Consider the following 24,718-nt stretch of genomic DNA (forward strand, 5'->3'; position numbering starts at 1 on the left):
TCAGTGATATATTTTTTTTTTATTTTCTTATTAGTGGATATTACAGGTTGTTTAGAGGGAAGAATTAATGTGAAAAATGTATTGAGCATTCATCCTGTTATTATTATTGCATTTATTTAGGCTGTTATGGAAAAGTAAAGGAGTAAGTCAGTGAAAAAAAAAAAAAAAAATATATATATATATATATATATATATATATATATATATATATATATATATATATATATATATATATATATATATATATATATATATATATATATATATATATATATAATGTTAGATCTATCCTATCATAATTGAATATATTTTTTGGGACTTCTAGTGATGACATCATAATTATTTAATGAACTTACTTTTTTGTAGGATTTTTTTTTTTCACAGACTTGTCCTCATCTAGTCAAGACAAATCCAATCATCTCATTAATGTTTTCCAAGAAAAAACTTTCATTGTGTAATGAAATAATGCCAAAATGTTTGTTAGTGTAGGTACTACTTGTGCCCTTGCCATGGTTCCAGAGTATGCCCAAGAATCACATTGAAACAAATTATTCAGTACCTGCTGTGAAGCATGTAAACGTTACCCACCCAACAGACTCTAATGTTATAAAAACAATGCTTACCAGTAGCACACTTTCCTCCTACAGCACGGTATCCAGGGCGACATAAGCAGGAATATCCAGTTGGGTTTTTCAAGAGGCAAAGGTGTTCACATGGGTTAGAGGCACATGGATTTTCCTCACTGGGCTGTTAAAAAAATATATTCTTTTATCACTGCTTTCTGTTAAAAGTATCTGGTGAGCAGTCATTTCTATATTGTTAGGCATCAATTAAATTGCACAAGATTTACCAATTATAACTAAAAAAAGTTAATATCATCTTATCATAACTTTCTGGAGCACAAGATAACCCTGACCTCCATTTCTAACCATGAGTGAAGGAACAAGGGTTGACTCATAAGCAATAGGCCAGTAGAGTGAGGGTAAAAATAAAATAGGCCATAAAATCTAATTACATACTTGTCTTGAAGCTGTTACCTAATATATTAACAGGCCTGCTGCCTGTTCCTAAAAAGGTGCAAGTAAATTGATTTTGTGCTTGTTTCATTGTGATCAGGTACAATCTTATAATATTAGCTATGAGCATGCAGCTAAAACACTGCAACTTCAGCTAAAACACTGCAACTTAGTTAACATTAATATCCAGTTTCTTAACATTAGGTAATTCACAAAGATAATAATCACTATTTCTATCCTTGTTTCATAATAAAAAAAATAATGAACACAAAAAATTAATTCTTACTTCTAAATTCATTTCCTTTTCTAAATCACTGAAATCTAACCCTAATTGCAACCATATGTACTGGAAAAATGTAATACCTTTTTCTCCTTTCACAAAACATTTAATGATTGTATTGTTTTGTGTCAAAAAGATAAGTACAGTTTTGTTTTATGGAAAATAAACATTGCAACACTGCAATGCACACTGGATGGATTATCATGCATTCACAGTAAGTGCAGCATGCTTCTTTACCTGTAGCACTGGATGGTGTACATGTAGACTCAGGGGTTGTGACACCAAATGTGACACAACAGATTCATTGTCGCCACGGAACTTGTGAGCTGACAGGACCCTATTCAGCTGACGGTCTGTCCAGTAAACATAGTCCTCAAAGATTGACAGGGAGTGAGGGTGCAGTAAATAATGACTCTGTGCCAGGACCTAAAATGAAAGGAGTACATTGTTATTTGTTTCTTCTTTTTCAGAAATGTAGAATGGGCAAGCATTAGTACTTCATCTATTTCTTTTTCAGTCATTTAGTTTTAGTTAATGACTTACTTGCTGCCTTCCACTTCCATCATAATAACAGAAATCAATATAGTCAAGCTTTGAATCAGCAAAGTATATCCTCTTGTTGGGAATGTCCACAGTAAGGCCATTGGGCCAGAAGATCTTGGTCTGGATGATGACAGATCGGTTTTGTCCACTGAGGCTGACTCTTTCAATTCGAGGATTTTCACCCCAGTCTGTCCAGAACAACCAGCGAGCTCTAAAACAGAATAAAATAAATTCATATCAACATCTTTACATGAGCTACAAGGACAATCTGCTGCATTAACTACTTTATCAATCAATTTTCCATTTAGGTCAGGAATGCATCACTGAACATGCTGATATGATTTTTCTGTTAACATCATACAGTGATCTACAATTACTGATACTACTGTAGCACATACTGGTTTGAAAACATAAATAAGTAATACTCCTAGTACTTGAAAATTTTCAGGTTATAAAAGTTTGTAGATTTTAGAATTTCACACAAGGGATTCTCATTCTGTCTACTGTCTACTAACCCATTCAGAGGATCAAGGCTTAATCCTCGGGGCTGAGAGATGTTTTTATTGAGCAGGATGATGCGCTGGGAACCATCACGCCGCGCCACTTCCAGGGCATTGAGGCGTGAGTCCACCCAGTATATATTGCCAGTGATCCAATCATATGCCAAGCCTTCTACCAGATCCAGGCCACTTCCAATAAGCTGAAATATGTAGTGCAAAACTAATCATCACCATACAGAACTCTTTTACAGCTCTGGTCAACTATTGTTTACATTCAAAGCCCTAAAGTTTTTGCATGGACACCGAAAATATGAATGTGAGGATAATTTTGCCTTTCCAAACTGCAGAACTATTTAAGTAACAGTAATAAAAAATGACTAAAAGATTATAGGTAATTATGGAAAGATTATCTAACTGTAAAAGGGCTGAACAATGAATAAATATGAAGCTATGAAATATAATGAACAATGAATAAATATGAAGCTATGAAATATAATCTATAGGTTATTATGGAAAGATTATCTAACTGTAAAATGGTTGAACAATGAATAAATATGAAGCTATGAAATATAATCAAGAGTCATTAGGAATTCAACTACACTTCAGTTGATTGTTATAATTTATACTCCTTTACTTCTCAGATTCACTCCCCATGTACAACAAAATTTCCACCAATAGCTGAATGTTTTCGTAAAGAGCAAATAAAATTTCCTCACAAAACTGCATATTTATTTGAACACTTGTGCTTATCTTGCTTTCTTCTTACTTACCACTTCAGGCTCATTGCTTTTGCTTCCTTTATCCAGCTTGACGATCTGCTTGGCCTTCATGTCAGACCAGAACAGTGTCCCATTCTTCATGTCAGAGGCAGTTGCAACGACATTTTCAACAAGCACTGGTACTCGTTCCAAACTATGCTGTTGCAGGTCTGCTATTAGTATGCTGCGTCTGTTGCTGATGATCAAGAAAGCTTCACTATGGTCTGGAAACAAAATACATGCCCAGATTCAGTAAAAATGAGAGGAACATCTGGATGAAACAACTACAAAACTAAATATTTTTCTCTTGAACAATGCACTTTTAATCTTGTATAGTAAAAATATTTCTAATCACATATATAATTTATGAATAATCCTGAACAAGGCCAACAATAAGGTGTTCTTCATGGTGAAACATTACACTTACTGTTAGCTTTACAGGTTCTCTTGTCACTAAATAAGGTATATCCTTCAGCACAAGAACATTTGTAGGACCCCTTCAAATTGGTGCAAGTCTGGGAGCACATTCCTGGAGGATCACATTCATTGATATCCTCACAGTCTGTGGCACTGCCATTCACCAGCTTCTCACCTGAATTGCATATACACTCTCTTCCCTGAAATAAAACACATGTTTAACATCATAACAAATATATAGGATCCTTTAGACTGCCATTTACAATCAGGGAAAAATCAATTTACAAAATTAAGTGAGACTACATTTATAGGTTTTTAAGCCAAATCATCTGAAAATGTAGTGCAGTCAGACAGTAATGTATGGTAATGAAATAAAGATTACATGGGGTGCAAAAACAAATAAACATATAAACAAACAAATAAATCAATCAATAAATAAGTAAATAAATGAAAAAAATTACAAAAAGAAAAGATAGTAAGTAATGAAACACTTACATTTGGGGTTTGGAGACACCTTACAGAGCATTCCAGTGCCTTGTCACCTGCACAACTGTTTTCACTACAGCCAGGACCTTCATCAGCCCCATTAGGACAATCTCTCTTGCCATCACACACTTGACTGATATTAATGCAGGTGTTAAGCACTCCTTCACACTTCCACATTCCAGATGCACACCTGCAACAGAAATCAGCATTTACAACCAGTGGCCTTACATTTGCCTAACAATTACTACTATCACACACACATCCTCTCCATTAACACAAAATTAATAGGTTCTGTTAATTTGTAACTGATTGTAAATGCATTATATATTAACATAATGATAACTTTCACTATCTTTCACTTAATTTTTCTTTGATATAGATTTTCTCCCATACACTATTTGATAGCATGATAACCACACATTAGCCTTTTAATATGTTTATCTATCCCATCCAATAAAAATGGAAGAACAAAACTTCAGCACTCTGTGGTTTCTCTCTGTGAATTGCCTGATATATATTGTTACAAAGGAGGAAGGTGACAGCAAGAAGAGGTGCACATTTGCACTCTGTTGTTGTATTTCATGAAGACAAGCAACACAGGTGTACAGGTGAAAGCAGACAGGCAGGAGCAGTGAGAGGTCAGGTGATCAGCTGCTCTCTGCCTTCCCAGTGTCAGCAGGTTTGGCTGTCACCTTACACATCCTCACTTCTCTACTTTCACACGCCTCAAATGAATCCACTCATTACATACATACTTATCCAGCAATTATCACTTGAATATGTGCAAATCATGCCCACTACTCTGCTTGTTACAATATTAAATGGTCAACTTAGGCACAAGGCATTCTAATTTGTCTCACCTGAAAACTGGCTGTCCACATGCCTCTACATTATCTTCATCAGAGCTGTCACCACAATCATCTTCACCATCACATAACCATGAGTGGAATATACACTTCTTATTTTTACACTGGAAATGGGTGCTTGGACATGACACCTGGAAGAGAAATTACTTCAAATAATTTCATGAAAAATATATATCAAAAGTACTAATCCATATCAACACTGTACTGTTGCTAAATGCAAAAATACCATGAAACACATACACACCATAATAATTAGAAATTATCATCATTTTGAAGAACTTAAATAGATATACCTGTCCACATGTTTGTGGTTCATCAGACTTGTCTTCACAATCAGGGTTTCCGTCACATTTCCAACTTTTGGGAATGCAGATTCCTGACTTTTCACATCTAAACTGATTTTCTTCAATACACCCATCAGGATCAACAGTGGGACAGCCAAGCTCATCAGAGGCATCATCACAGTCGGGGATCTCATCACATTTGTATGATTCATGAATACACTGCTTCTGGTTGTTGCATTTGAACTGAGCTGCAGTACAAGCAATTGGTGGACATCCCTCTTCATCTTTGTTATCATAGCAGTCATTATCACCATCACACACCCAGGCTTGTGGTATACAGGCACCTGTACTGGGACATGTAAATTGGAAATATGAACAGGTTTTATTGGCACAAAAGTCTCCTTCATCAGAACTGTCACCACAGTCATTTTCAGAGTCACATTTCCAGTTAAGTGGGATACAGCGGCCATTATCACACCGGAAGTAAGATGCTTCACAGGTCATATTCAGGCAGCCTGTCTCATCTGAGAAATCTCCACAGTCATTGTCCGAGTCACACCTAAATGTATTGGGAATGCACTTTCGAGAGAGACACTGGAACTCTTCCTCTCGACAAGTAACATCTGTACAGTTCTGTTCTTCATCTGAATTATCAAGGCAGTCATCATCTCCATCACAGACCCAAGACTTCTCTATGCATCTACCATTGGCACACTGGAAGTCCCAAGGTGCACAGGAAACTTCTACAGGGTCAGCATCAGGATCAGGTCCACAGCTCTTATTGTCAGCATTCAATTTTTCTCCCATTGGACAATCACATTGAGCTTTAAGCTTTCCAGCTCCATCAGGAATCGGGAAGCAGAACTTCTGACATGTATCACTGCTCTCACATGGGTGATTGGGTATTATTTCTTGAGCCTTAAAGCTGTATATACGAATACCATACAGGCGATTGCTTTCTGCAACCTCAGCAACAACCTTTTCTTGCGAGCCATCTGTCTTGTTCATCCGTAAGATGGCATCTCGGCGCCAGTCAGTTACATACAGCCAATCTGTAGAAAGATTACAGATTCTAATAAAAAGGAAAAATATTTGCAACTCTGAAAACTATTGCAATTACAAAAAAAGAAAGGATATCACATATGCATACATATATGTTTGCTGTATACATTTCCAAGAATATTTTCATCATGCATACAGAAAAAAGTACACAACACTAACCATTATATATAACAAGGGAGAAGGGATGCCTGATACTCTGTGAACTGATGGTTTGCACATCAGTGCCATTGAGGTTTGCATGCTGCACGTGGTCTAGCAGAGCATCACACCAATAGATGCGGTCTGTGATGTAGTCTATTGATAGGCCATTTGGCCAGCCAAGAAGCACATTACGGAACACCATGACATTAGTTCCATCAAGGAATGCACGACTGATATTAGCCGGACGGTCCCACTCAGAGTAGAAGACATATCTGCAAAAGAGTTATATACATGATGAGAATCAAAAACACATTTTTGGCTATAGCAAACAGAAACCGATGATTCTCGTGTGTGTGCATGCATTGGTGCACCCACACAAGATTCAACCTAGTCTATTATATTATACCAAAATGGGTAAATGAGCAAAGACATGAAAGAATTTAAAAAAGAATTTCCTGAAGACAGACCCTCTGTTGGGATGAACTACAATAGCTCTTGGGCGCCTGAGGCCTGTCAGTAGGACCTTCCTGAAGTCAGGGTTTTCTGTGTGAAGGACATTGAGGGTTCCCTTGCGGCTATCAATGTAGTATAGGTTCTTGGAAACCCAATCAAGTGCCAGGCCCTCAACACCTTCATTTTGCGAAGCTAACAAGTTTTCACGGCCTGAAAATAAAAAAAAAATAAATAAGAATATTATAAAACTTCAATTTCTTGACAGTTTTATACATTCTATATGTGTATTGGTGGGATAGAAGACTAATGAATGTAAACATAATAAATCTTGGACAAACATATATCATCTATCACCCTATATACTTACCAGTTCCTTTCTTCTTCACTCTATATATGACATCCAGGCTCACATCAGAGTAGTAAATATAATCATTCCGATAATCAAAATCAAGGCCCACAAATCTTGCTGCCTTGGACACAATTGGGTTGATGGCATCATTAAAATTCTCAGACACAGGATCCAAAACTTGACCTTTGATGAACTTTTGTTGTGAATACATCAGGAACTCTGTCACCACTGGAATGACAATGAAAACCATAAGCTCATGATATCATTCATTAGAAAAATACTTAAAACAGTAGCTAGTACATCTATCTATAATATCATCATACTACATCAGAGCAGTAATCACTACTAATCTAATAGCACTTTACATTATACAACGATAAACTTACTTGAGCAACTCTTCTGATCTTCATTCAATCTGTAGCCAATGTCACAGGCACAGCGGAACCCAAGATTGGTTGATCCGTGAGTCACAATACACATGTGATCACACCCTCCATTAGTCTTTCCTCCACCATTCGTACATGGATTTGGGACTGCAACAGTTCAATTCCTTCTTCAATACTGATCTCACTAAGTAGCTACTAGTTCTTAAGACTGAACTGAAACTGCATTACAGGATCAGCATTCTAAGTGATACTATTAATTCTGCTAAAATTAATTTTGTCTCTGTTTATGGCTTTTGAAATTTGTACAAGGATATTCATATTAGACTGACCAAGAGAATAGAAGAATGATAATCTAAGACACCTTATCAAAAGGAAGGGCATATACATAAACTCAAGGGATTATGAATTTTCTTTTTCATCCTCATTACCTTTTAATCACTGGCAAAGAAAATTAACATTTTCATTCTCATTACCTTCTAATCACTGGTAAAGAAAATTAACATAACTTACCTGCAGGCTGCATCAGTGCATGAACTGCTTTAATTGCTTTTGGATCTTGTGTCTTTCCAGAATCTCTATAAACTGCATGAATACTATTAGCGCCATCAAACTTGGGTACACGAATGACTCCCTGCCGAGTGCTGTCTGTCCAGTAGACATTGCTCTCAAACATTGTCAGCCGATTAGGAGCAGGAACATTAGGTGATCCTACAGAAAGAATCAATAAGTTAGATGTAGCATAACCTGACTATCAAATATACAAGTACAGTAATAAGTATCTTATATCAAAGCTACTAGGGTCAGAAATAATAGTGAAAGGCATAATTCATTTAAATTTCATAATAAAATTCCTTACCAGAACATTTCCTTTCCAAACATAAATATTATAGCATAAGTGATGAAGTGCTGACTGATCACAACAGCAAATTTATAAAATTACACACAAAAAAAAAAAAATAAATATGACAAGTATTTTGAATACAATTATTTTCATAGTGTGCATAATGATAAGTACACCTGGTCTGTAATTGTTCAATCCAAAAGTTTGAATCCCAGGTCAGAGATTATTTTAGGCTGTTTTTCCCTCTGTTGAAGATCTGATCACATAACAAAATGAACTTAAGTCCTACATCAGTGACCTCACACTCATACAAGAATGGTGCTTTCAGCCCTTTCTCTATATGTAATCTTTCTCTGAGTAAGGAGAGTAAGGATGCTTGCTACAAGATAACTAACTGCTTATGTCACCTCCCAGGAATTCCAAATGGGACTTCAGATTCACACAGTCTGTTTACCTCGGACAATGGCAGTCCTTCCTTTGCCATCATATGTCACCGTTTCAATATAATCCAAAAGAGAGTCACACCAGAAGATTCGCTGACTAATAATGTCAACAGCAATTCCTGAGGCCTTGTAGATTACATCCTTTATTAGTTCCTGCAGGTTTGTTCCATCCATGTTGGCACGAATGATGCGGTCAGTGTCAGCTACAAACATGAGGCTAGAAAGAGAAAATGTTCTTATATGTATGTATGTATGTATGTATGTATGTATATTCTCTCTCTCTCTCTCTCTCTCTCTCTCTCTCTCTCTCTCTCTCTCTCTCTCTCTCTCTCTCTCTCTCTCTCTCTCTCTCTCTCTCTCTCTCTCTTATATGTAGATATTGGAACCACTGTAAATAACTTTCAGATTTGAGTATAGTAATAAAAGCAAAATTTCAAGATCTGTGTTTCTTTTCTAATACATCAAGTTAATTAGGAGATCACATTCCTTAAACATTTTAATTTCAACTTACTATTCTTCATTGCACATCCAAAATCATAAGACAACTTTGGTATTTTACTCATTTTAAAGAAAAGAACAAAGCAGTGTATAATTTCATACCCAGAAGTAGGATCAAGTCCAATATCTTGAGGTGCAGTGATGTTGTTGGACAGGACAATAGCATGATAGCGGCCAAGGATCTCAAACACATCAATCTTTTGTCCCAGGATGTCCACAACATAAAGCTTATCTCCCACCCAGTCCACAGCCAAGGCCCCAGGCGTCAGGGAACCAGGCAGAGTCAAGGTGGTCTCTACAGAGTTTCCAGACCCTCGTAGTCTTTGAGAATATATCTGTGAACATCAAACTTACATGAATAAAAAGAAAATAAAATCTTCTACATGTTGTCATCATTACCATCACAGGTAGCTGCAACAAACAAGAAGTCTGAAGATTAACTTGTTCAAAAACTATTGAGCTAAAAATATTGTCATAAGGGTACTGCCAGTCATCTACATCATTTCCTACATGTAAAACATGAACTCAGCACTTCATGTATAAGATATGTGGTGACTTATAAAGGTAGATGTTGCACCATAAGAGTGTAGTGAAAACAGTTTGGCAAGATGCATGTAGTGTCACTATCCATGGGAAACTGTCTGACAAGTGCAGTACTGAGAGGAAATGTGTGGCATCAAGTAAGAAAGATATGCAGACACAATGAGTAAGATGAGGCATATTAAATGTTACATAAAATGGCAGTAGGAAGGGTGACAAAATCATTAACATCACAGAAACATGTACTATATATTCCTTAACAAAGTAGTAGAGAATAATTTAGATGGACTATACACAAACTAAAGTAAAGATGAAACTATAACTAAGATGACTGACATATGCAGTGATAAACTTGTAACCAACTCTTTCACATACTCACCTTTCTAGTCTCAATATCAGACCAATACAAGAGGTCCTTTTTGTAGTGGAAGTCTAACCCTGATGCTGATGAGGCATTGGTCACCACCTCAGGATTGCTGGCATAGGAATCTGCAACCTGAAAAGTAAACATAATTGAATTGGTCATCTAAGTTAACATATTTCACTTGATATTTGTGCAGTACCTCATGTCTGCTACTCTTGATTACTTTCCTTGGAGGGATAAGCAAATGATAGGAGTGATGAGATATGGTAATAATAGGTAAAGAATTGTGGGAATGAAATAATATGTTCCTAAAGTGAATTAAGGATCTTAATCTTACTTTATACAAGTCCATACATATAATTGTTACAATTCATATACTATATACACCCCATACCTATAGGATGTATATATCCAGTAATGTACATTCTAGAGGTGACATTGAAGAAAAGACCCCTCCTTCTTTTACAAGTTAAAAAGCAGAGTACAACAACACTGTCTAAACGAATATATGTAATATTACATAATATATGTGCCATCATACCTTCAAAACTTTATCATGGTAAGTAAAATAAAGCATCATCTTGCTCTTCCCAGACCCAGTAATTGCTCTGCAGTTAGTCTTGCCTTCAAGCTGGAAGCCTTCAGTACACATACAGTTGTAGGAACCATCAGTATTGAAACAAAGCTGGTCACAGTGGCCCCATTCCTCACACTCATTCTTGTCTGTTAAAGGAAAATAAAACATTTAAAAATTCTGTCATTTGTATAAAAATGCTGATATCATTATTTATATGAAGAGCTTGAGGATGAAGTAACTGGATAGGATTAAGTGAGAACTGTTATGCTCTGGCCATCCTACATGGTGCAGATACACAAACAAATTCTTACCAATGCATGTTCTTGTGTCATTGGAGACTTGTTTTCCAACTGGACAGTAGCACTCTCCACCTCCCAGAGATGTGCGGCAGGCATACTCACACCCCAAACTTGGACACAATTCTGCAGCTGTGAAATTAAACAAGTAATAAATTAATTTCACAAAATGTGTTGGTAGCCTAAATTAGTCAGTCTAGAAATGGCATATTTCAATACAATTTAAATAATATTACATTTCTAAATATCACAAGAGGAAGCAGTATTCAAGAAAAGAATAAAACATTAAATCAACTGGATTAATCACACAACCAAAATAAATCTACATGTCCAATTTCTTTTGATTTTGTGACACTGTGATCATCTGAAGATGAGGTTTCCAACCAACTTTATTTACATACATATTGCATTTTATACTATAGTCAAGCAGAGAGAGAGAGAGAGAGAGAGAGAGAGAGAGAGTTATAACCAAAACACTTATTCATAGGAAAGAGAAGAGGAAATACTTACAGCATGAAGTAGTTTCATCTGAGCCATCAATACAGTCTCGGTGACTGTCACAAAGCTTGGTCTTTTCAATGCAACGATTTTCTTGTGGACATAAGAACTTTGAGTCTGGACAAGCAATGGCAGTACAATTTTGCTCATCAGAGTCATCAGGACAATCGCTGTGGCCATCACAGTGCCAGCGGCGTGGAATACACAGAGCATTGGCACAGCGGAACTGGTTCTCATGACATGCTGGGAAATCTATCAAAATAAAAATTGAAGTTTAATCAACACTAGCCTGTTTAAGCATCATCTACATCTCATATGAATGCTAAAAAATACAGTTCCAGAAAAAAATTTTCTTGATTATCAAAAGTCAGAAGAAAGTTTGACTTAATTTCATTAGAGGTTTAACAGACAGTATCAATAATGTTTACTTCATCACTGTTATAGAAAACTTACCACAGTCTTCCTCATCAGAATTATCATCACAGTCTTTCCTATGATCACACTTCTGAGATTTTTCTATGCATTTGTCATTACATCTAAATTTGTCTTTTGTGCAAGAGGTCATGTTGCACCCAGCTTCATCTGACTCATCACGACAGTCAAAATAACCATCGCACTTTCTAGTTGGTGGTATGCACAGCCCAGAGCCACACTTGTGGTCTTCAAATAAACATTCTCGGTAAGCTGCAGAGAGAGAGAGAGAGAGAGAGAAAGAGAGAAGAATAAAAATTACAAAACTTATCTCTATAAAATTCAGTCACTTCATTATTATGCTAATTAGTAAATTTATTTATGGTAAACATTTTCAACAACTGTTGAATGTTTTTGTTTAATGTTATCACATGAATAATGTAACTTTAACCAAAATTTCATGCAAGTAAAATGTGACCTTTAACTTTTTCACTCCCCAGTGCATCATTTGTTAACACTTCAAGCACTGCACAGAGACTTGTTGCAATGTGAAAAAATAGAGAGGATTATATGGATAAATGTTGTCTGTTTGTAATAATAATGACAAAGCAATTTAAAGTTACTGTTGAGCTAAAGTGAACTTTATAGTTATTTGCAAAGAAGAAAGGGTTAATACCATATCCAATATTAGACTGGCAATGAGAGGCACCAATGGATCAAACCCACAACAGGACATTCCAGTGATGCACAAATCCTTATCAAGTGAGCCATAATGATTACTGTGGCCAAGGTGAAGTTAGGCCACTACATCAATAGAATACACTGCACAACCAAGACAGAGCACCACATAAGTGTGCACATGGTTGAAATTTTACACCAATTTTTATTTATGGTGTAATGGGGGCAAAATAAGATAGTAGCATTCTTACAGCATCCACTTTCATCTGACTTGTCTGTGCAGTCATCTAACTTGTCACAACGTTGGTGGACAGGGATGCAGTAAGTATGATTCCATTTGTATTCATTGCATGCAAACTGTTCCTCCTGACATTCTGGTGGTGCTGCAATGTAACAAAACATAATACAAGTTTAGAGAATATAAGAAATGATTAACAAAAACTAATCTCACTGTAATCAAGATCTTAGCTACAATTAGGTATAAATGAATGATGAAATTGCATTTTTTTTTCTTCAAACTGTACTAAGTGTTAAGATATCTGAAGTCTGACAGATGAGAAACGAGCAAGTGCCACTTACGACAAGACTGCTGCTCATCCTCTCCATTCTGACAGTCCTTCTGGTAATCGCACACCCACTTTCTTGGGATGCAGCGACCATTGTTACATCTAAACTCCGCTGGTGTACATGTTCGCGAGCCATCTGAGGAGATAAGAGGGGGTAATTAATAATACACAATGAATCAATAAAAATATGGTCATAAAAATATCAACATGTGCCAGGAGTTGATGCAAAAAGGTATCATTCTGTCACTATCTCCAGCTCGCTACACTGCTGGAGAGAAATAAAAATACAAAAAAAAAAAAATGTCAGGCCACTTAGTTTAAGTGGACAACCAGTAATTAACCCATCATATATATATATATATATATATATATATATATATATATATATATATATATATATATATATATATATATATATATATATATATATATCAATGGACGACGCAGTGAAAATAACACTGCCTTCCAGTCTCACATAGTACTTCTACAGAGCCAAGAACTTCTGAGAACTTCATCTTGCACCTGGCGGTGTTTACCTTCACCCGCCTCATCTGCACCTTACTGAGCAAGACTGGCCAGCTACTACGTCTGTGATAATCTGGCAGGACACTATAAGAGTAAATACGATGAACCAGGTGTCACAGTAATTCAAAACCAAGACAACATTGACATAAATACTGAATTACGTGTAAGATGATCAACTTTCCTCACACAAACCATTCTGAAGGTCCGAAGGTAAAAGGAAGTCGTGGAGATGTGTCGAAGCCATGCTCGAGATAGTAAAATAAGCCTGACACACACGTGTGGAGTGGACTGACTGCTGAATGCCAGAGCAACCAAATTCTTCATTATGCATAAATAAATGAATAAAACCAAGACCATGAAATATCACTGCTTTAACACACACAAAACGACAAGTACTTGAGTGGTTGTACTGTTTGCTATGGTAAGTACTAGTAAAAGAGAACTTGAGAAGGCAAAGATGAAGTCAGCGATTCGTATCTCAATAAATATGTTTCTCAGATCTTTCTCCGAAATATGATTTTCAATATGGTTAAATATGGTTTTAAAATATGGTTTTGAATTTCAACTGATGCAACGTGTTGTTACATGACGCTCCTCCACGTACGTTAGAACACTCTAACAAGCACGTAAATATACGAGTACATCTTCTAGAATATAATTTTCCATCCTGCTTCATCTATAATTTTCTTATTCAGTCTGTATTACCATGATGAATATTATTTAGTAATTCAAAACACAAATTCTAAGACCTAAACTAAACAACTGCACCTCCTTAAAAAAAAAATAAATAAATAAATAAATAAAAATAAAAATAAAAATAAATAAATAAATAAATATATCTCTATGAGCTAATATTGGACTGGGAGAGGGGGCGGAGTGATCCATGTGGGGACTAATGGGAGGTTGGAGGAATTAACATGGTCACGTCTGAAGTATGCCTGAAAAGGGTTGGGGGAGAGGGGAAATAATACAGAATTCAAGACAGCCTTCAACTACACCAGCTTGGTAACAATTCCATGCCGTAGAAGCTAGGCATCTGAAATAGTTGTTCATACATACATAGGTGAATGATCAGAGAGAGAGAGAGAGAGAGATTCATACGGGCCTCAAAGCGCTTAAACTAATTAAATAAAATAATAAATAACAGACTACAAGGTTAGATAAACACAAGTCGTGTGAGCTGAAAAAAAAAAGAGAGAGAGATTGGAAATCTGAGTATGGTCAATGAAAACAAATCGCCTAGCTTCACCTCACAAAATTATACTAAAAAGAAGGGAAGAAAATGGAAGTTATGTGATCTGTAGCCGCTTTCTTCATAGGCCCACTCCCCTCAGGACGAGCGTTACATCACCTTTTTCACCTTTACATAAAACAGTTTGGTAAGACTTGAACCCACGTGATGGGGAGACACGTGAACTTCACCACCACGACAAATCCTGACAGACACACGAGATCCCTACTGCCCACACGGTGACACCTGATAGGACAGTTATATCACCATACTGAAAAACACCAAGGTTATGTTCTGGGCCACACCTAATCTTGTTCAAACACGGGAATTCTAAATGTGACATAATGGTATCGACACAGGTTATTGTTACCTCTTTTTAACATGGCCATAAAGACTATTTTGGATTATGCTTGTAGTATTTGAGCCGTGGGCGGATCTGTCCAATGACACCCTTTATTTGATTCTCTCTCTCTCTCTCTCTCTCTCTCTCTCTCTCTCTCTCTCTCTCTCTCTCTCTCTGTGTGTGTGTGTGTGTGTGTGTGTGTGTGTGTGTGTGTGTGTTCGTGTGTGTGTGTGTGTGTGTGTCCTTTCCCTTTACTTATTTTCTCTCCTGTTTTACTCTCCTTTTCCTCAGAAACAAGAAAAAAAAAAATCACTACATCACCACCACCACCACCAACACGGTAGGAAATCAGCCAGCGTATAATACTCGTAATAGTAATAACAGCAATAATAATAGTAATAATAATAATAATAAAATAATAATAATAATAATAATAATAATAATAATAATAATAATAATAATAATAATAATAATAATATCACATTCTCTCTCTCTCTCTCTCTCTCTCTCTCTCTCTCTCTCTCTCTCTCTCTCTCTCTCTCTCTCTCTCTCTCTCTCTCTCTCTCTCTCTCTCTCTCTGCAGGAAGACGTTGGCCATGGGTTATAAAACAAATGGGAGAACAAAAAAATACCACATCCTTTTGACGACCAGGGTACTGTCAGGCCCACAAGGGTATAGTGAAGGTTGGCTGCAAGTTACGTAAGTACTTCTGGCGTATGTTGTCCTAACCACCAAGAGACGAGATGCTATGGAGATCAGAATATTGTTATGGATGGTGTGTGTGGAGGTAATGCTAGAATATGTATTGTTATTGCAAATATTTCATCCGTAATTTCTGGCACACTATCTTATGATTACAAGTAAAGATTGGAACTGATTTCATACTGCTACTGGTGCTGGTGTTACTACTACTACTACTACTACTACTACTACTACTACTACTACTGCTCCTGCTGCTGCTGCTGCTGCTTCTGATAATGATTACGACAAGTGAAGGAGGAAACAAGCGCGGATTATGGGATTACAGAAGGAAGATTTATTTTGAAAAGATTACAAACCACCAGTAACAGAACTTCAGATGCTTGGTAAACTGATTTCGCTACTCTAACTTGAGTACAAGGAGGAGGAGGAGGAGGAGTCGAGGCTCACCAGCTGTGTAAACAAGGGAGACAACAATTCATACAAACTTGGGCACTAACGCGACTGGAAGGGACACACAATCTGGTGTATTGTATGGAAATAGGAGGAACGAACCCCAAGTCTGGAGAAGTTAAGTAAAAGCGAATAGCGTGAATTCCAACACGAACCCTCACGCTTGTTTGTGTCATGATTCAGTGCTGTGTATGCAAAAGTTGAGGTAGTGAAGGATGCAACCAACCGCAAACACAACGACACAAAACCCAAAGGACAATGTGAAAAATAACTGGTTAAATAACAGCGGTTGGAAAGGTGATTTCAAGTTCATGTTTTATGCTGGTGATTTTCCATACACACTTTCCTTGTTAAGTTATGCATGTTTGGGAATATTTCCGTACCTTTCATATGATAAGCAGGTACATGTAGATCACAACAGCAGGTGACCTAAACGCAAGGTCACCAAACCACTCGACAACAAAGACAACACGCGATACACTTCCGTTTATTATACACAAGCCACACGAGCTGCATCAAACAACACGCGTCCTTCCTTCCTTCCTTCCTTCCTTTCTGACGTTCTTCCCTCCCTCACTCATTCTGCTCCATCACCACTATCACAATTACCACTGTCCACCGTCACCACCATCATCATTATCCCCTGTCATCATCATCATACATCATCATTCACTGCAGCAAGTGTCATCCTTATCTACAACACCACCACCACCTCATGTCTTCATCACTATCCACACCATTCATCACCATACATTGCAGTAAACACATACCACATCACTTACTACTATATCATTCCACTTACTTGCAACCACACTGGTCACCACCACTATCACCAACCAACACCAACACCTCTCCTTCCACTCCATTCCTACAACCTACAACCACTTGATCACTACCGCCACAACCACCACGGCCCGGCGTCTAGGTGAGGTAGAATGAGCGTCTTTCCCTCCTTCAGGTATTAATAATTACTGAAGGATCATTTATACCTATTCCCTTAACACTACAGGTAAGTTAACTGGCAGCTAGTTCTACCTGACAAATACATATAATACACTGGGTGGCTGGTTGGGCTTTCCTTTCCAGTCGTATATGGTTCACTGACTCTCCTAAAAAAAAAAAAAGTGTCCAGTATAATGAAGGTGCTGCCATCTGGAGGCATCCAATCGTAATATAAGGAAGATAATAGTAAAGGAGGTCCGATTCTCTAGTTTCGAAGCAGTGTACGGTGCTGCCATCTGGATCACAGAGCAAGATGGAAACACACACACACACACACACACACACACACACATACAGAGAGAGAGAGAGAGAGAGAGAGAGAGAGAGAGACGTTAACTTTCGGGAAGTGAGGAAAATAAATTAATTAAAGATATGTATATAAAAAAAAATAGTATTTATTCCATTTTTTCATTTGAGTTCAGTTCGATAAGACCCGTACCAAGGCTCCTCCAAGCCTCGCTCTCGCTCCAATCGGCCGGCGCGGGGTAAACGTAATCAAGCCTGTCAACAAGGGAAGGAGGGATAGCCGCCTCACGTCTCGTCTCACGCCTCGCGCCACCCAGGGAAGGGAGCGTCTTGTGCTGGATACGCTTGACATTGATGATGATGGTGATGATGATGATGATGACGGTGGTGGTGATGATGGTGATACTACTATTACTACTACTGTTACTACTACTACTACTAATAATAATAATAATAACAATAATAATAATACTATTGCTACTACCACCATCATCACAGATATTGCTAATTGTACTACCATATTCTCACCATTATCTTCCTTCTCTTCCTCCTTCTCCTCATCATCATCATCATCACCATCACCACCACCACACTACATTTCAAATTACCTAACCAACCTCACTAAACTCATAGACTAGACTAAATTCCTGCAACTCCCTTAAAAACTTAAAAAAGAAAAAAAAAAAAACTTCAAAACGACGTAAATTCTGCTGCAGTTCTTGGCGCCGAGATTGCATGCATGAAGATATTCAGAGAGGAAGCTGCAGAAGTTACGAGATACGAAGTTGGTTAGGCGGAACACTGGGAGAGAGAGAGAGAGAGAGAGAGAGAGAGAGAGAGAGAGAGAGAGAGAGAGAGAGAGAGAGAGAGAGAGAGAGAGAGAGAGTTATGTTAGTGCTCCAAAGCGTTACCAGGCGCTGAAAGAACACACAACACTACTTAAAAATACCAGCACAACTCAGTTAAAACGAAGACCTTATACATATCTCATCAGAGCATATCACTAGCGTACAGGCATTACAATTTAAAAACACCGTTACGAAAATACTCAATCCATTTAAGTGAACGATACTAAAACAACGATACTCCGTTCATTCGGAAAAGAAAGAGGTACAGAAAAAACGAAGCTTGTTTGACTGAAAAAAAAAACGAATATTCAACACATAAAAAGAAAAGTACTATGAATATTATACCAAGGCAGAAATGTTTTTATCCTGCCGGTGACTTTCTCTTGTCAAGGGTTTTAATTTGTTCATGTGAAAGGATCGACTGAAGATGCAACATTAGTTTAATTAAATTGGAACAGGAAGCTAATAACGTATCGAGAGAGAGAGAGAGAGAGAGAGAGAGAGAGAGAGAGAGAGAGAGAGAGAGAGAGAGAGAGAGAGAGAGAGAGAGAGAGTAAATAGCTTTCATCACCACCTTGATTACAATCACCAAAAAGTCTCATATTTAAAAACAAACCCTTCTACCAATACAACGCCATAAAACACATGAAACAGCTTGATCCTGATCTTGGAAACTGAAACACTGCCTACGTTGTACATAAACAGCGGAGGCAACCTACTGTAGGACACGTGCAGAAACCGAATGCAACTTCAATTTCTTTACAGATCAAACGCTTAGTCTTTGAGTCCCAACGCGACAAGTGACCCGGGATAACCTGAGCGACGAGGGGTCCTATCCATCATGGCCGCCGCTGCGTTTCGGTGGTCGGAAAACATCCCCGGAATTAATCCATCTCAAAAGCTCCGACGATAAATCTGCCACTACCAGCTGCCCGGTCCCCTTCTCCTACCCTTCCTATCTCCCTCCCTCCCTCCTCCCATTTTCCATTCCTCCCCTCCTGCACCCTTCTCCGTCAGCTCCCACAGCCTTCTCCTCCTGCTCCTCCTGTTCCTCCTCCTTCTCCTTTCCTCCTCTTCTGTGATTTATGGCTTCTTTAAAAGGCCACGATGGCGAGGATGGACTGATCCACGCTATACCCTCTCCTACCCTGATGGTTCTCCTCCTCCTCCTCCTCCTTCGTGTCACTCTCCTCCCTCTCACCAATCTGCGTCCTCCTTGCCAAAGTGTCACCATCAATACTCCTCCTTCTCCGCCTCCTCTTCTTCCATCACGTTACTCCGTCGCCTACTAAGATTGTGTTATCTCACGAGTAGTTACTGGTGAATGAATCAGTTAGCGGGCAAGACTGTTGATGCAAGGGAGACGTTGTTCAAGAGAGAGAGAGAGAGAGAGAGAGAGAGAGAGAGAGAGAGAGAGAGAGAGAGAGAGAGAGAGAGAGAGAGAGAGAGAGAGAGAGAGAAGAGAGGGGGGGAGAGAAAACCTGGAACACTCGATGAATGGAATGCGGTGATCCATGATGTGTGTGTGTGTGTGTGTGTGTGTGTGTGTGTGTGTGTGTGTGTGTGTGTGTGTGTGTGTCACTAGAAAAGAACGCCGTCTCTCAAAAGAACGAAGCCAAATCACCATATGTTTTTTTCTTTCTTTTCCTTTATTTTTTATTATTGTTACGCTTAAGTCTCTGCTAGTTTTCCTTCCATTCATTCATCCACTCTCTCTCTCTCTCTCTCTCTCTCTCTCTCTCTCTCTCTCACACACACACACACACACACACACACGGGCACATCAGTGGAAGGAAAGTAATTACCAAGGACAGGCATCTGAGTCTCCCATAAATACTGGCTAGAGGTGACGTGTCCTTCAGAGGCACTCAGAACTCACCCTGCCCTCCTCTCACTGACCCGACCTGACTCACCTTTCACCCATTTTCCTCCTCCTCCTCCTTTCCCTCCTCTTCATCTTCCTCCTCCCTCTCCTCTATCTCCTCTGTGTTTTGTTCCACTTTGTATCCTGCCGCCTAAGCTCCTCCGCCTTCCCTGTCTTCCAATTCCATCTTTCTCTTTCCTCCTCGTGCTGCTCCATCCGTACTATTAATACCTGCTCTTTTTTCTTTTCATCCTCCTTCTCTCCCCGCCTTCCTTAGCCTCGCTGCACCCATCAGCTTCAATCAGTAAGGGCGCTGGTTCATTAAGTCCCAGGTAAAGAACTGTGTAGACTTCCAGCGAACAGAGTGAATGGATGTGCTTATATTGAGAATACGGAGAAACCTGCCACGGGGCTTCAGTCTTTAGTTACGACGTGGGTGAAATGTGCTTGTATGCCTCGATTCATTAATTTTTTTCAATGCTTTGGTCTCTCGAGTTTGATAAAATGGTCTCACTGGAAGTTTAGCATATAATTTCGAATGATACCAATGATGCGGAAAGGATTGATTGAGTAGTTCAAATGTTTTAGTGCCTGTAGTTATATTTTCACTTAGTTAAGTCCTTAAGAATTGGTGAAATGAAGTAACAAGCGCCATACTGGTAATATTGGTAAACTCTGGAAGTCTTGGCCTGTTTTTGATAATTTTCCTTCTTTCTACTCGCAAATGATGAGACTCGTCAACAGCTGATCGTAAATTCCTCATGCTGGGTGATGAATGAACGACTCAATGATTGACTGAATGAATGAGAAAGCTCGTCTATCCCTGATGAGTTATTAACGATGAGTGATGAAAGAACGGATGAAAGAATAAGGAAACTCGCCATGTCACTGATAAATAACTAGCGATGAGTCATGAATGAATGAATGAACGTATGAGAGAATGAATAAAGAAACTCGTCCGTTGTTCGTGGTGTTATGGGCGTGGCATCGGTTCCTTGGGTCCGCCTGTGCGTGTCCGTATCCTTGAATCCCGCAATCACCACCACTACCATCACTAATGCCTCCTCCTCCTCCTTGCCTACTTTGCAGCCTCCCGCCACTCGCTGCCAACCGTGACGTGGCTCGTGACTCACCTGCAATAATGAGAGAAGGCAACATTAATAACAGTGGCTCAATGTCAACGTGTTAACAATGCATTAAACAAAAAAATTATGATAACATTTTTTTTTCTGTGTGTATGAGTGTGTGTGTGTGTGTGTGTGTGTGTGTGTGTGTGTGTGTGTGTGTGTGTGTGTGTGTGTGTGTGTGTGTGTGTGTGTGTGTGTGTGTGTGTGTGTGTGTGTGTGAATTCCAGCACGTAGCTACATGTACAAATTTCAGATGAACACACACACACACACACACACACACACACACACACACACACACACACACACACACAAACATCAAAAAGTCACTTATAGACTCAAAGATTTTCCCTTGCTACATACGAAGAGAGAGAGAGAAAAAAAAAAAAAAGAAAAGGAAAAGAACAGGAAAAAAAGGAAAAAGAGAAACTTCCACACAAACACACGGAGAGGGAGAGAGAGAGAGAGAGAGAGAGAGAGAGAGAGAGAGAGAGAGAGAGAGAGAGAGAGAGAGAGAGAGAGAGAGGAAGCGAGAAAGACGAGATGGAACACACAATAAAAACACAGCTTAAAAAAAGAACTCCAATTTAGCAGTCAAACATTCAGTAAGTAAGAGAGGCTCGGAGTCAACACACACGGAATGTATAATGCATCCTTCGCTCCCTGGAGGTGGTGACGGCGCACAGGCGAGACAGGGAGCTGGGACTGGCTGGCTGAGGATGGAGGAGAGGGAGGGAAGGGACCATGGAGGGAGTGCTGGCAGGGTGAAGGAGGCGAGGCGGAGGGAAATGGTTGACTCTTGGAGATAAGGGGGAAATGGAGATGAGAGGACGAGGAGACAAGGGCAAGGACGGCTGGTGTGGAGTGAGAAATATGAGAGGCGGTGGTGGTGGTGGTGGTGAAGGAACTGAGGATAAAAATATCAAGAAATGGAAGAAAAAACGATGATAATGAAGATGAGGACGACGCAGACGACGGAGAAAAAAAAGAAAGAAAAAATAGAAGAAGGAAAATTAAAATGAATAAACGTAAATCTAATGAAGGCAAGTCCCCCGGAGCAAACAAACCATAACAAAGGCATAAGAAAACACTAAACAAAAGACAAATATAACGAGTACAAACACACACACACACACACACACACACACACACACACACACACACACACACACACACACACACACACACATTATTATTATTATTATTATTACATACACACACACACACACACACACACACACACACACACCACGAAACAGCAGCCCTTCCAGAGTTCACCCAGTCAGAGGTTATCACACAGACGACCCACGAAAGGACGCCACCACCATGATATTCTGAATCGTAGCAAACATCTTCAGCCTTAAGCAAAATCTTTACTCCTTCTCCTTAGCGTGCAGAATCACACCCTTATGGCGCCTAGGTACAACGCCCGCCACGAGTAAAGCACCGCCCATCTTTCTCTCTCTCTGGCCATTCGACGCTGCGCCACCAATGTTATATTCATCCACCAGCCTCGTATATTCCACAGAGTAATTCGTGAAAGCAAAACAGTGTGACCGTAGCACCTGATGCGTGACGCTGTTATGGAGTTCAGGGATCGTGTTACCTGGGGAGTGTGGGGGAGGGGTAACGGAGAAAGGGGAAGAGGGAAGGGAAGGGAGAGAGGGGGAAGGGGGGAAAGGGGAAGATAATATGAATGTATTTTATAGTTTATCTTCACTAATCATTTTGATGTATTTGCTTTCCAGGCTAAAGTTATGGTTGTTTACTGAACTTTCTCTCTCTCTCTCTCTCTCTCTCTCTCTCTCTCTCTCTCTCTCTCTCTCTCTCTCTCTCTCTCTCTCTCTCTCTCTCTCTAAGCGGGTATCTATAATATAGTCCTTGGTATTAAACTAGGAATCGTGTTTTTCGTATTCATATAATATACTCAATGCCATAATAAATATCGAATCTTCTCTATTTATTACGAGAAAAAAATAAACAAATTCCATGACCTTAATTTCCAGTGTTTCTCGTCTGGTGTCTTTTAACGTGTCCAGTAAATTTGATTCTATCCTCCGCTCTTTTTTTTACTTCTGTATGGACTCGTGATATTTCACCCTCCAATTAAGTAAGATTTTTTTTCTTCTCTTAGCTTTAGTTTTACCCTCGAGATCTTCTTAATTAAACTTCATTCATTCTTTCTTGACTTAAAAGAAAAGAAAAAAGCCGGAAAAAAGTCGTTCATTATGCATTAATTCACGGCTGAATAAAACACCTGGATTTTCTTATTTTTCTATTTTTTTCCTCCTCTTCCTCATCTTCCTCGTCTTGCTCCTCTCCAGTCTCACTCACCTTTCATGCAGGAAGAGTCGTGCAGCAGGGAGAGGGATTAAATGTGACGTGAGAGCAACGAGGTGTGACACGCAGCTCACGAGGGAATGTGTAAATGAGATGTTAGGGAGGGACGCCAAGAATACTCCACGCTGCTTGGGAATGAGATCACGAGACGCACCGATGGCGTGTGGGAGAGGATGAGTTTGTGTACTCGAGCTAAGTGCAGTACGAAAAATTATAGAACAAGGGTAGTAAGGAGACGTAGTTAAAAGTAATTATAGATTAAATAAATAAATAAAAAAAAAACAAGAAATCGTATTACTGTTCAAACAGCAGGAGTGATATGATGGAGTTAGAATGTTCAACTGTAAGAAATTATGACAAGAACGAAGTGTCCAGTCATTGAACTTATGTCGTTTGGTGGTGAGATGATACGAGATGAAACACAAAGTATTTTTACTTCTAGCGTTCGATTTCTATCATCATTCTTTGTCGAAACGATGGAGGAAATCAAATGCTTCCTCTCCATCTCGCGTTTCCCAAGCAACAATTTTCACTCATTTGTCTAAGACTGACACACACACACACACACACACACACACACACACACACACACACACACACACACACACACACACACACACACACACACACACACACGAAAACAAAAATCGTGATCAGTTTCTTCTGCGTTTCCTTGTGCTCAACGTTAACCCTCAATTATTACAGCCTCTCCTCAGCCTTAATAACATAGCCTTGAGAGAGACTATAATTTCTAGAACACCACTGAGAGCAAAGATCTAGTCCAAA

The 24,718-nt window shown here is 38.8% G+C and overlaps 1 protein-coding gene across 3 annotated transcripts in view; it reads right to left on the reverse strand.

Annotated features, from left to right (window-relative positions):
• LOC135101345 (low-density lipoprotein receptor-related protein 2-like) overlaps positions 1-24,718 on the reverse strand; it is a 112,867-nt gene that overhangs the window by 20,126 nt on the left and 68,023 nt on the right. Inside the window, exons 1-24 of one of the 3 annotated variants that reach the window (XM_064005201.1) lie at positions 17,308-17,386; positions 13,267-13,389; positions 12,939-13,070; positions 12,052-12,282; positions 11,611-11,850; positions 11,116-11,232; positions 10,769-10,950; positions 10,243-10,359; positions 9,426-9,658; positions 8,837-9,042; positions 8,052-8,249; positions 7,542-7,688; positions 7,174-7,383; positions 6,821-7,016; positions 6,372-6,625; positions 5,160-6,202; positions 4,861-4,997; positions 4,010-4,190; positions 3,525-3,714; positions 3,110-3,321; positions 2,355-2,539; positions 1,840-2,050; positions 1,534-1,722; positions 624-747 (exon numbers count right to left, since the gene is read on the reverse strand). In XM_064005201.1, the coding sequence (XP_063861271.1) occupies positions 624-747; positions 1,534-1,722; positions 1,840-2,050; positions 2,355-2,539; positions 3,110-3,321; positions 3,525-3,714; positions 4,010-4,190; positions 4,861-4,997; positions 5,160-6,202; positions 6,372-6,625; positions 6,821-7,016; positions 7,174-7,383; positions 7,542-7,688; positions 8,052-8,249; positions 8,837-9,042; positions 9,426-9,658; positions 10,243-10,359; positions 10,769-10,950; positions 11,116-11,232; positions 11,611-11,850; positions 12,052-12,282; positions 12,939-13,070; positions 13,267-13,389; positions 17,308-17,371 (5,122 nt within the window). In that variant the 5' untranslated portion in view covers positions 17,372-17,386. Of the gene's footprint in view, positions 1-623; positions 748-1,533; positions 1,723-1,839; positions 2,051-2,354; positions 2,540-3,109; positions 3,322-3,524; positions 3,715-4,009; positions 4,191-4,860; positions 4,998-5,159; positions 6,203-6,371; positions 6,626-6,820; positions 7,017-7,173; positions 7,384-7,541; positions 7,689-8,051; positions 8,250-8,836; positions 9,043-9,425; positions 9,659-10,242; positions 10,360-10,768; positions 10,951-11,115; positions 11,233-11,610; positions 11,851-12,051; positions 12,283-12,938; positions 13,071-13,266; positions 13,390-17,307; positions 17,387-24,718 lie in introns of those variants that run through there. The other 2 variants (XM_064005202.1, XM_064005203.1) reach the window with 2 other exon arrangements.

This window comes from Scylla paramamosain, chromosome 6 (assembly GCF_035594125.1).
Source record: "Scylla paramamosain isolate STU-SP2022 chromosome 6, ASM3559412v1, whole genome shotgun sequence".
In the NCBI taxonomy this organism is placed as follows: Eukaryota; Metazoa; Arthropoda; class Malacostraca; order Decapoda; family Portunidae; genus Scylla; species Scylla paramamosain.